Raw genomic sequence first — 13,397 nt, forward strand, 5'->3', positions numbered from 1 at the left:
GTCTAATGACAGAATACCAACTACCTTCTTCCACAAAACCCCATAGAGTTATATTCTCAGGCCCTGCTGGCTAGGCTTGGAGGTCTTGTATTGGGTCAGAAAACAGCTATGCCATAAAAGCACAAAAAAGGACTCTATGCTTTCTAGATGCTGCTGCTGCTCAGGCACTGTGGGGCTCTTTCACGCGGGAGTCCCGCACGCCAGCCACTTCCCTCCTCCCTTCCCACCCATTCTGCCCCAACTTAAGGTCCCCCTCACTGAGATGCCAGGGAAAAAGCAGAGCAAAGGATTCTAAAACATCTACCCTCCTGTGCCTCTCTCTCCCTGCAAGATTTTTTAAAAAACCCAGTATTGAAATTAACACACTCCTCCCAATCCCACCCATTATAATGGTATCCCGAAAAATCCGAGAAATACTTTTTAAGAAAGTGGATGCTTTCTTAAAAAAAAATCCATACAGCATAGCTGGCATGCTTTGACATGACAAAACACCTCTTCTCCTCACTACTGTTTACTTTTCCCCCTCTCTCTACCTCTCAGCTGAAGGTAGACACTGTTGCGTGGGATCATTGGGTTCTACTAGGCTTTTGAACAAATTCAATATTCTAAAATTTTAATCCCTGCTGTATTATAAACCTTTATTACTCCATGAGTCAAATGTTGGATCTTTCTCAGTCTCCTGCAATGCAACTCTGATAAAGAACCATTTGGAATCAATGAATCAGTGAATAAACAAATGAATACATGTATTTTTGAAGATCAGGGAATGCAAAAAAAACCCAAAATCGTTGCCCTCGCTTAAGACATCAAGTTATATCCAAGCAGCTCAACAGAAACACATGATTTTTGTTTGCTTTTGAGAATTTCAGAACAGATCATCAAATACTAGTAAATACACATTAGCCATATGATTAAAAATGAGAATTTTAAACAAAAAAACAACTAGATTGTGTTTAAGTACTAACTTCATTTTATTTGGGTACACCTCATTGTTCTGTTGCCTAACCTTCTATCTCTCTACATATTCTTGCAAAAGAGATCTTTTTCCCGAGAGGGGAAAGAGAAGGATAAAAAGGATATCCATACATGTGGAAGACTTGGTATGATGAGGTAGGCACTAAGGTGTGCTTTTGCTTTAATTAATAAAAGTCTAAACTTTGGAGAGTCATCCTCTTTACAGAAAAACGTAAGGAAATCCTAGTTGAGGATTGAGATAAGCTAATTAATCAGCTTCTCTAAAGGAAATTCAACTGATTTTAGAATATTAATGGCTCCCCCAACTCTGCAGGATTTTTCCAGTAAGTCAAGTCCTGGGGCAGAAATGGTTACTAACGCCTCAATTTTATTTTCCTATTTGCATGCTGTTGCTGTTCAGTCGTTAAGTTGTATCTGACTCTCTGCGACCTCATGGACTGCAGCACACCAGGCCTCCCTGTTCCATACTATCTGTCAGAGTGCACATACAGAGTGAAAATTTTATTTTTGTTCCCCTGTGGATTTTTTTATTATTGTTATTTACTCTTTCTCTTTGATCACACCCATAACAGCAGACTCAGATCCGCCCAGCAAGTCACAAGGCAACAATAAAACCAGCAGAGATGAATGAACAGGGACGTAGGTAGCAGGCTGTCCTGGGCAGGACTGGCTACAGAATTTGCAGAGTCTAGTGAAAAATGAAATGCGGGGTTCGTTATTCAAAAATCATTAAGAATTTCTGGGCCTTCCCCAATGGTCCAGCGGTTAAGACTCCAAGCTTCCACTGCAGGGGGCACGGATTCAATCCCTGGTCAGGGAACTAAGATTCCACATGCTGCCTGCTGCAGCCAAAAAAAAAAATCATTAAGAATTTCAAAAGAATGGCAGCAGAGCACAAAGCCAAGTTCAGTACCTTTCTGAGTGTGGGGCCCCGTGCAAATAACTGCACAGGTCACAGGCCCACAAAGCTGGGCCAGGAAGACACTTACCAGGCTCCCCGTGATTCAAGAAAAGAGCGAGAAAGCAAACGCCAGGAAGTAAATAACATGAGCAGTGTAAGCTTTACAGACAAACTCCAATTTCCAATAAATCAAATGTGTGGAAATGAAATAAATGCTGCTTGGAGATACTGCTCTTTCAGAAGAGAGAGGACATGTTGAGATCTGCTCATTATATACTCCCACTGACTAGCAAAGTGTCTTAACATGGAATAGGTGCTTAACACAAAGGTTGAAATCAGAAATAATGCAAAAGGCAACTCACATTTTCATCAACTCATCTCCTTTGGGGAATCAATTCTGCTGGCCTTCAAGATGGCTGTTTGTGGCGCACAGCTATCCTCCTCTCTCATCTCATCATTCGTGACGTTGGCCACACAGTATAATGTTTGAGATTAAATCTCAGTATCAACAGCATCTTAAAATATCTGGCAGAAACAATTTCGTTCTCAATCATCAGACAGAGAGAGAACAAGTTCTCATTCACTGGCTGGAGCTGGCTCGGAGAAGGATTTGCCATTCTCAGCAAATTATATTATCCACAGGGAATTCATGCTGAATTTTAAGTCTGACTTGAAGGGAGTCCCTATTTCCCAGCCCACGGGTAAACTTTAAATAGCCATTAAAATGACATTTCAAAATAATAAAAGAACTCAGAGAACTGGAGGAACAAAATATATGGTGTTGTAAAAGGAAATGGAAACGTTACCATAATTAGAGCTTTTAAAAGAGACATTTTAAACACTGGTTGAACACTGACTTGTTTACAATAGCACTCGAGGCAGATTGCAAGAGACTAAGGAGGAAACCTTAGGTATTTACAAGAAAGGTAAGGTGAAGAAAGCTTTTGTAAGGTCACTGGAACCACTTCTTGAAGCCTAGTTAAAAAAAAAAAAAAATCAAAACACCAGTTTGACCTTCACAGGGATGTAAAACGTCTTAAGTGAATCTACCTTAAACATCAACAGAAATGTCAATAGCCCAAAACATGTAACTGGAAGTGGGGTACACTCCCCACCACCATCTAACACTGTAACAATGTTATACCTCCCTTGTCACTCACCATCGTAACAGAAAATGCACCCATGCTCTTTATGGCACCGAAAGAGTGCAGCTTTCACCGTGGCCATATATTTCCAGTTAGTGGAATGACACATTGCCCCATTAGTTCTTCCCAGACAAGGAATTACATTTAACATTGTGGAATGCTCCCTACTAGTCCATAAAGAGATTAAGACTTTTTTTCAAAATCTTTCTGGAAATAACTACCAGGCAGTTTTACCAAGAAGGCTAGTAGAGAAGGCGATGGCACCCCACTCCAGTACTCTTGCCTGGAAAATCCCATGGACGGAGGAGCCTTGTAGGCTGCAGTCCATGGGGTTGAGAAGAGTCAGACATGACTGAGCAACTTCACTTTCACTTTTCACTTTCATGCATTGGAGAAGGAAATGGCAACCCACTCCAGTGTTCTTGCCTGGAGAATCCCAGGGACGGGGGAGCCTGGTGGGCTGCCATCTATGGGGCTGCACAGAGTTGGACACAACTGAAGCGACTTAGCAGCAGCAGCATGTAGCCTCATTGTCCAGTACTTTATGGAAGTTGGGAGATGTACAGGAGAAGAGTGATAACAAGAGAAGAGCGACCCACAGAGGCTGAGAAGTGCAGAACACACAGAGGCAGCGCCCACTGGGTGGAGGGAGCCTGCCACAGGTCCCACAGACCTGGAGTTCCCACCGGATGTGCTGCAGTGTGCCGAGACCGCCCTTGGAGGGCAGAGCAACTGTGCTGGCCACAGTGGTGGCTCCACTGCTTTGTCTAAACGGCGCTCACCTCTAGCAGCACAGACCACCCCACCTCCACAGCGGGCTACAAATGTGTCCTGGAAAAGAAGGACAGGCTATCTGGCCTTCTTAGGACAATTAGAAGCCCCTGGCTGCTTGCTGCTTAGTTGCTCAGTTGTCTCCAACTCTTTGCGACCCTTTGGATTTTGGCCTGTCAGGATCCTCTGTCCATGAGATTTTTCAGGCAAAAATACTGGAGAGGGTTGCTATTTTCCTCCTCCGAGGCATCTTTCCAACACAGGGATAGAATCCACATCTCCCATGTCTCCTGCATTGCAGGCAGATTCTTTACCCACTGAACCATCCGGGAAGCCCAGAAGGCCCTTGGCAATATGCAAATAGGCCATTCAACAGGGATAATGCGAAGACAAACATGTTCTGATAACAGAAAAATGCCCCAGAATTGAAAATTTTAGAAATCATGCATGCAGTGAAGGAACTTCAACCTCGAAGCCAATTCACTCTTCAAAAATTACTTCTTCTCTTACAAAGTGTTCTCTTTAGTATTGAAAAAACTAAAGAGGGACTTCCTCACTGGAGGAAGACTTGGAAAAACCCCAGTCCTAAACGAAAAGCAGTGATCTTGGCCAGCAGCTTTCTGGTTTCCCCTGGCTATTATTAAGGATCCTTCTGTTTGACTAAGAATTTCTCCACCTCTCACAAACCATCTTTCTTCATTCTGTGTCCAGAAAAATCTGAACACCATGTGTTTATAATGAGCCTGTTGCTATGCACATCATTAAAACACATTACAAAAATCTTTCCTTTGAGTCAGGAGGAGGGCAGAACGGGGGAAGATAAACTCCTAACCAGAGTCCCGTTGCTGAACAGAAAAGCTGGCAAAAAGGCAGAAGAGAAGCCAAGCAAAATGGAAAAAATTATGGTGGTCCATCCTTGAGTCATTTTAACCAAAGGGGGAAAAACGAACATTTTTAAAGCCCCAAGGTAATGTATCTTACAGCTTGGAGAGAATTCTCTCCCTAATCTCTTTCCTTTTCATGGTTTCATGACTCATCCTCCATCTGTCTGTTAGTGTGTCCTCTTCACCAGCTTTTTCACACTTCTTTAAGAATATTAAGAGTTTTTTTTCCCCCCTTTTATGTGTACTTCTATGTGTATTCTCCCTCTGATAACTTTGGTCTTCTATTCAATCACCACCTAAATGTTGGTTCTGAACTGTCTGTTTCATCCCTGACTCCACCATAGTTATCTTGGCATTTTTCCCTCACTTATGAAGAGGCTTGTTTTTGAAAAGTCATATCTGGGAGATGAGAGGAAACACAGTACATCAAAATTAAAGGGAAAAAAAAAACAGGGGCTTCTCTGGTGGTCCCGGGGTTAAGAATCCGCCTGCTGATGCAGGGGACACAGGTTCAATCCCTGGTTTGGGAAGATACCACATGCCAGTAAGGAAGGGCTAGGAGCAAGTAAGCCTGTGCACCACAGCTGCTGAGCCTGTGCTCTAGAGCCCGGGAGCCACAGCTACTGAAGCCCACACGCCCTAGAGTCCATGGTCCCAAGAGAGGCCACCACAATGAGAAGCCCGCACACTGCAAATAGAGAGTAGCCCCTGCTCGCCACAACCAGGGAAAAAGCCCCAACAGAGACCCAGCACAGCATCAAATAAATAAGTAAAATTATTATTTTTTAAATTTAAAAACAGTGTCTCAATTTTCTAATTTAAAAAACACTGATCATCTTAATAAAGTCAATCACCTTCTTAAACAGCATGCAATCAACATCCTTTTCTGATTTTTGGTGCATTGTTCCAAATACTGTATTAACCTGCAAGTTTTCAAGGATAGAACTGTCTGAAGATCAGAAATGAAACACACAGAATGAAATATACATTAAATATATCTTCATCTCTGTGTGTTTTTATATAGATTCACACACACACATACACACACAGAGACAGTATTAATTCTAACTTCCTTGTTCTTATTCAGAGAAGAAGCGGCTAATGTTATAGAACCTGTTTCACTCTCAAATAGAGGCAGCCAAATCACTGCAAACATGTGTTGCGTGAAAACAAGTGTGGTGGGCTCCAGACAAAGGCTTATTTTTCAAGCACAGATGGTTGAATGGTTGCCTCCTCCAAAGGGTTGTCTGCAATGAAAGACAGATCTCTAGTTCTAATCTATGCAAACATCTTACTGTGCAAGGCATCACAAAGACTAACTGTTCTGTGTCGAAGCTGCAGATCCCAGGTGCTCTCAGAAGCCCAAGTCCGTCTGCACCTGAGCCATCTGGTCACTCAGGAAACAGGGACTGCCTGGGAAGCCGGTCACTAGCCAGCTCCTGTGAGCGCTGCTGGGCCTTCGGTGAAACAGCGCTCTGGGATCCCACCCCACTACGGCTTCTCCTTGGCCGCTCTGCCTGGAAGACAGTTTCAATATTCAGTGGAGCCCCCAGATGCTTCTAAAACCTCCCAAGAAGGTTCACATTCCCTAGGGCTCCTAATGATTGTTAGTACTACAGCTCTCTTCCACTTGAATTCAGCTAAATGTTCATCTCTAACATCAAACTCAGAAGTCCTGAACACTCCAAAATGTTCTTCTGTCTGAATGAGGCCTCCTTTACACTCTGGTCTATATGTCCAAAACTAAGGGTGGGTCTCAGTGAGCCAAATCTGGATCATGGTTGGTGGCCCTCAACCTTCCCAAGTATATACATTCCTTTTTTCTCTTCTTTTTCTTTTTTTGGTCACACTGTGTGGCTTATGGAATTGTGGTTCCCCAACCAGGGCTGGAACCCAGGGCCCCCACAGTGAGAGCGCTGAGTCTGACCACTGAACCCTGATGGAATTCCCTGCTTCTTTTCTTTATCCCTTTATCAATGTTCCTTTATTTACTTACAACACTTTTCTCTCTTGTTTCTCCATCTCTCCAGCATAAGTCTTTGACCTGCTCTGACACCCCTTGGCACATTTCAGTTTTCGGGCCCTTTGAGACCACAAAAATTCCTGCAATGCTGGTGCAGGGGGATCAGGGGTGGGAGGGGGAGGAGTACCAAAAAACTCCTCTTGCAAACCCAGCTCCTAATTACAAATATCCTTTCCCACAGAGAGAAGGTTATACCTGAAATTTACATAGGTTAGTTCCAGAGTTTACATCTAAAAAAAATGTCCTTCAAAGTTCTGAATTATTTTCAGTTAGTTTTTCTGCTCAAACAGAGAGTCTGCTTCAAACTCCTCTGTTGAAAAACACTTCTTTCCTTCCTTATCAAACCTCTTACATGAACCAACCTAACCAAGCAAAAAGAAAGTCAAAAGTTCCTACTCTATACCTCAGGTTTTGAGATTTAAACATGCTTTGTTTCAGCTTTTATAGGCAAACATTGACAATCAAATAATGCAGCATTGTTTACTTATCTAGAAAATCTGAAACTGTAAAGAGTTTTATAGGTTAACTAATTGATTCCCAAGTCTGAATGAACATCAGAACTACCTGAGGAATATTGCTTATTTTAAACAACACATCCTTGTGATCCCCAGCCTGAGACATTCAAGTTCAGACTTCTGGTGCAGTCCTAGAATCCATATTTCGAATAAATGCTTTGGGTTAATTGTGATCCAGCAAGCCCTGGTCTGAGAATCACTGATGATTCCAACATCCTATCCAATATGGCAGTCTCCTCTTCAAGACACCACACAGGCTATTCACCCTGAACTACAGCAATCCCAGAGACCAAGGAGCCTGCTCTATTGTAAGTCTGCTTGTTCCACTTTTATATGGCTTTAATTATTAGAAACTCTGTTCTTATGTCAAGCCAAATAACCAAAGTCTTTCAACTCCTTGAACTTCATCGTTACTAACCCTAATTTTGTTCTTCAGAGCTGACACAGAATTCCCTCCCCATGGGAGTTCAAAGGCAGCTACTGCACCCTTGCAAGTCTTCATCTTTTTAAGCTTAAACAATCTTTTGTTTTTTTAACTTCATAAAGCATAATTTCTGTGTCCCTCACCACTTCAACTGCTCTTCCTAAATAGACCTTACAGAATAAATCTGTCTAGAGGAACACCACTTCATTTTTTTTTTTTTCTTACAGGCTGAACTTTTCTCAGTATGCATTAATTCATAGTCCATGTTTCACCCTTGGCCTTCATGGTCTTGCATTTAAAGGTCCAAGAGCTATGAATCAGCAAGTATTTATTAACCTAATGCTGTGTTCCTAACACTGTATAAAGAACTCAAGAAGGATTCAAAAGCTGGAGGAAATCATCTTGATCTGATTTGACTTGAGGAGATTTGAGGAGATAATTTCTTAGACAGAAAGGACTTAAATGAAATCACTCAAAAAAGCAGCACATGATGGTATATAATTAAGTGCTTCAAATGAATGACACCTGAAAGACTGATGTAGGTTTCCTGGGTCAGTCAGCTCTCTCACAGCCTCTGTTTTATAGAAACACCACCTATGTAACAATAGTTTGGATTAAAAAAAGAAGAGGATGGACACTATCACCTTAAAATGTTAATAAAAATTTCAACTGCATCCTTATTTCAGAAATTTAAAATCTAAGAAATGACACATATAATAATCAAGTAGCATACTGTTCCTTTTATCCCAGATGTCACTGGCATTGCTTCCCAAGCACTCTGAATGCCATGATCAGAGTAAAAGGCTTATAAGTAGAGAGTTTATGCAATTCCCTTCATTACTCGAAATAACCATTTGATAAGGAAACACCCCCCACCACCTGCATATTTTAACGAACGTCAGTTGAAACATACTCATTTCATTCACAGAGCTGCAGACTCATCAGATCATTCAAGACTTAGATGCAAATCCCTCATTTTACAGATGGGGGAGAAATACCATTTCAAAGACGGTACAGGGTTTCTCCCAGGAAAAGCAGCCAATGAGCAGGAGGGTGGGGCCAATCCCCAGGTCTCTCTGCTTGCTGGCTTCCTATTTCTTTGTATTAAACCTACCAAACCAAAACTCTTACCCTGTCTGAGCTTTACTCAACTCTACTCCCATCTTCAGTGACCTTCTCAATCCTCAAATCCGAAGTCGGATGATGCATTTTGTTTGGGGACATTTTGAGGGAACAAGTGGACCAAACAGCATTAGGTGGTTAATTAATTTTTTTAAATTAAATTCTAGCATATTTATTTTACTTACAGTCTCCAATTAATATTTCTATGCTTCTAGACACAAAATTCTACCTGTCTCAGGATCACTGCTACCTCACAAGCAGAAGAGGGAAACGCTGGCATGAGCTACATGGATTCAAACAAAAATTCTAAAGCTGCAAAGTGGTAAACAATCCCCAACTACCTCCCCTCTCCTCCACTACACACACACACACACACACACACACACACACACACACACACACCCCCCCCCCCTTAAATCAACCAGCTCATCCACTTCGTCTGAAGCCTCAGTTACTCCACACCCTTACTTGGAACACGGAGAAAAGCACCTACCTTGTGGCTTCTTGCTGAAGCCATGACACATTTGGCACATAGAACATGACTCCAAAGAAAAGCAGAGGCTCATTAGCGAATTTGTCCAGATGTTTCTTCAGAGGTTTCTCCAGCTCCACCCATCGTGCTTGCTGGCTCTTGCTGAGAAACCAAAGGCCAAAGTAGTGTGTCTAGGTAAAAAGACAAGAGAGTGTCAGTTCAGGCCTCCTAAGGGGCATCCTGAGACCACTCCAGCGTCTAACCTCACCTCTGGTCCCCCAGCCCGGACACAAGGATACAGCTTTTACTTTGGAACTTTTGAAAAAAAAACCAGAGGCACACAGTACTTACTGTAAACCACCCCGAGTGTCCAGATGGCAGTATTCCTACCCATGGCTGCTCTTTGTACACGTGGGCACGGATGCACCTGCGTTAGGTAAGGGCAGTGGGTGATACCGACTGGAGACCATGCGGACTTATTCTAAGATCTCGAGGCTGACTTCCCTGTGCTTTCGGAATGCTTCGTGATCTCACGTGGAGCTCGCTGGCAGCGGCACACACAGCTCCTGCACCTGCTGCAAAGTAACTTACTGCTCAACTCCAAAGGTGGAACCTTCTGCCAACGTCAAGCGTCCGCAGCGCAGAATGTTTTCATAGGGTACCTGATTTGAACCGAAAATGGATTCACCCTGTTTGAGCTTTAATGAAGTACCTTAAAAAACATCGGCCTCGACCACTTCATTATACATAACTGCAGCGAGTCTCTCCCCCATATTAAGCATGGAGAGTGGAAGGAGCTGCTCTTCACAGCTGCCACAGGAGCCCCCGGTGGCTGTTCTTGGCAGATCAGTGTGGGGGGATTTGATAGATGAAAGTGAGATTTTTCACCCTTGGACTTGAAGCCTCAACTGGTTGAGTTTTGAACAATGTGCTAAATGATTAAAACAGGTACTTTTATGCATCCAATCCTGTCTTTATATTAATTCATGCTAGGATTTCAGGATTAGCACAGCAGTCACCCCCCCCCCAAAAAAAAAAAAAAACAGATCACTGCTTTTGAAGCATTCTTTTATATTTCAATTATAGCCTAGAATGGTTTACAGCACACCTGGAAATCTGCCTTCAAAGGCATGATTTCATTACAATGTTTAATTTCCAAAGGCATTTTTGTGCCCAAGTTCCCACTACAGCTGGCTGCACCCTCAACGATACAGTACATCAATCCTGTCACCACGCCACCAAAATGAGTAATCAAGTCTTGACTCTGAGTTTACTAGAAAACCAGACATATCCTTCCCTATATAAAATTGCAGATCTAAATATTCTGAAGGATATTTTTAAATGTGTGAGCTTTCAGATGGGACCGTTTCCTCCACGATGTTTCACAGGGCAAGTCAACACCAGAAATCTATGCATTTCTCGAGCAACAAAATGCCAACAAACAGAACCAAGGCTATGTTTCTATTTAAAACTTAGGCCAACTTGCTTGAGTGGATTCTGACCCTATTGTTCATTTCCAGCTCCAGCGAGTCCATTAGTTGTTCCAATGTGACTGATGATATAGAAGAAATGAAATGTGGCTGAACGGAAAGAAAATAGGCTTTGACGTCAGTTCATCTCTCAGCTTCTACACTCACTGTCTCTGTAACTGTATGAGTGATGGAGCCTCCCAGAGTCTCGGAGCTTTTTCCTCTGCGAAATGGGGATGGTGATTACCCCCATCAGCCACAGGCTGTTCGGGGCATAAATGAGATAAAGACCGTCCACCATGTGCGTGGCCCACCTTACATAACTACTTCACAAATGGTGCTTTCTGTTGCAGCTGTGTATCACCACGATCATCACCCTAACTAACAAAAAAAAAAAAGCAGACAAGCCTCAAGCATCTTCATCATCAGCCGCTATTGGCATCCCTGTCAACCACAGAATCAGAAAATAGAAGTTATCTGGAAATAAAGGAGAAGAGGCAGGCAAAAGCAGAAGCTGGAAGGTCTACGAGTAACATAAAAATCTAAAAGGTATAAGAAAAACATCACAAAGCAGTGTCTCCCCAAAGAGTTTCTTTAAGAGTCTCATTAAAGGTGTTTATGGGACACTGGAATATCACTCTGAAGCTTTCCGAGGGGATCTATCACGTGGGCTTAGGCTAGCCTGAAATGAGGCAATCCGGGGATTTAATTTAATAAACCATCTGAAAAAGATCCAATGCAGTTCTGCATTGCACCGAATTCCTTCATGGAGCACAGTGCCGTATAAGGGTATTCCACAGTATTCTGGATGACTAGGAGTGAGTCTGTATATGATAAATGAGGTAATATATGTAAGCCGTGATGGGCTATGTGATAATTATTTTACTTGGAAAAGAGCCCTTTTGTAAGCCTGGGTGGAGAAAGTGAGGGCAAACTTTGCAACTGCTTTGCAGGCCAGCCATGATTTATCACCTTTCACTAAAAGCAGTCTTGACATTTGGAGGTATGATTTTATGGTCCCTACTTCACTCAAACTGTAACATTCACTCAAATTAGTAGCACTTAAACTATAAAGGGTCCACAATAACTGCATCAACATTCTATAATTGATTTTGAAACAAAAAAAAGGTAAGTTTTACTTCTCCTGTGCTTTAAAGACCAGTATTTTAAGTTTCCTTTTCTCCTTCCCACCCAATCATTAAACGAGACCTGATCTCTGCTCTTCAAAATAAAAAAGAAAGAAAGAAAAAACACCCTGAGAAAGTATTCCATGGAATACACATATACTCCCAGATATACATGTGTGTGCATGTGCACACACAGAAAAGGAAGGTGACGAGGTATAAGGGAATCATGGTGTGGAAATAGTCTTGAGCTATAATTAATAATATAGAATTCCAAATAACAAGGCAAACCACTTTTAATGTCAAAACCTAATCCATGGCATAAGATACTTTTGTTGCTGCGGTACAGCCTTTTCCACAAGACACAGGGTATTTCCGGGTGACTCACATGCATTTATCCAAAGAAACCATTATTTAACTATTCAAGAAATGGGGTTACAGTGCAGAAGAGGCAGATAACCTGGAGGACACAGTTTCTACCTGCTATGGCCAGAACGACCTAGTTTAGAAGTGCTGAATTCAGTTATCCACCCCATCTGACACTGTTTCGTAAAGCTCTGCTCCAAGTAACTTCTCCATTCCCACCTCACCCCTCCCTATTCTTCCTCTGCCATATGCCTGCTCTGGAGAGCTCAACAGAGGAGAAAGACCCTGTCTCCAAGTTCTTATTACCCTGCTCTATTCAAGTTCACAAGGCCGCACGTTTACTCAGCCATGTCTCACAGTGCGCCACAAGAAACAGAACCGGAACCTAACCTCTCACTCAGACTAACACGTGCGCCAGGTAACTTCCTGTGTATCATCCAAGGGGCCACTAATCCCATCCAGCCCAGCTGAGGCCACACCAGGCCTGTGCATCAGCCACCTGCCAATTTCAACTCCAGCTGAATTCTGAAAGCTGAGCTCTTCTGCTAAACAGTGCCACGCGGTTGAAGAAAACGTGGTGGATTCCGAACAGAAACCCCCTCCTCCACGACCGAAAGGATTCTACCGCACTGCCCAAGTAAAATGCCTGAGACGCTTGCTTGGTTTATCTCCAAAGCACCAAACATAAGCCAGGTCCATCTAAGCCTCACAATACCTCTGTGTGAGCTCTAAATCCCATTTTATTTCTCTAGTTTTCTTTAGAGAAAAACAGCTCTGGTGCCGTGAATTCTGCAAGGCGTTCACTGCAGATAAGAAAAAGAAGACAGAAGAACCAGTTCCCAGGGAGAGGAACCACATCTCTGAATCAACTGCTAAAAATGCCCGACTAAAATAACAACGGAAGAAGAGTCTCCCTAAACTGTCATTTGCATATGAGTAGCTTCCTGGTTTATTTGGTTTGGAGTTTTGCATTTTAACAGGAAAGCATAAGTGTATGTGAGCCCACAAAAACAGGTTTCTTCAGTGGCAGATTGGCCTGTAAATCCTCCAGCGTGAAAGTTAGATCCCTCTTGTGGGATCATCAAAAGACTATAGTGAAGAAGGCCTTTAAAAACAATTTGAGATGTTTCTGATTTGCTGTCCATTTATCTGTAAAAATGGTATTATCCCCCACAGTAGCTATTAATGAGGGTAAAGTTTTGTTTT

At 42.5% G+C, this 13,397-nt stretch overlaps 1 protein-coding gene across 3 annotated transcripts in view; it reads right to left on the reverse strand.

Moving 5' to 3' along the window:
• PTPN14 (protein tyrosine phosphatase non-receptor type 14) overlaps positions 1-13,397 on the reverse strand; it is a 196,434-nt gene that overhangs the window by 102,501 nt on the left and 80,536 nt on the right. For all 3 annotated transcript variants that reach the window (XM_086342379.1, XM_086342381.1, XM_086342380.1), the window contains one exon: positions 9,254-9,423. In XM_086342379.1, the coding sequence (XP_086198505.1) occupies positions 9,254-9,423 (170 nt within the window). The remainder of the gene's footprint in view (positions 1-9,253; positions 9,424-13,397) is intronic.

Source organism: Bos grunniens, chromosome 16 (assembly GCF_055505025.1).
Source record: "Bos grunniens cultivar Pamir isolate PY7600 chromosome 16, Bosgru_T2T1.0, whole genome shotgun sequence".
Classification (NCBI taxonomy): Eukaryota; Metazoa; Chordata; class Mammalia; order Artiodactyla; family Bovidae; genus Bos; species Bos grunniens.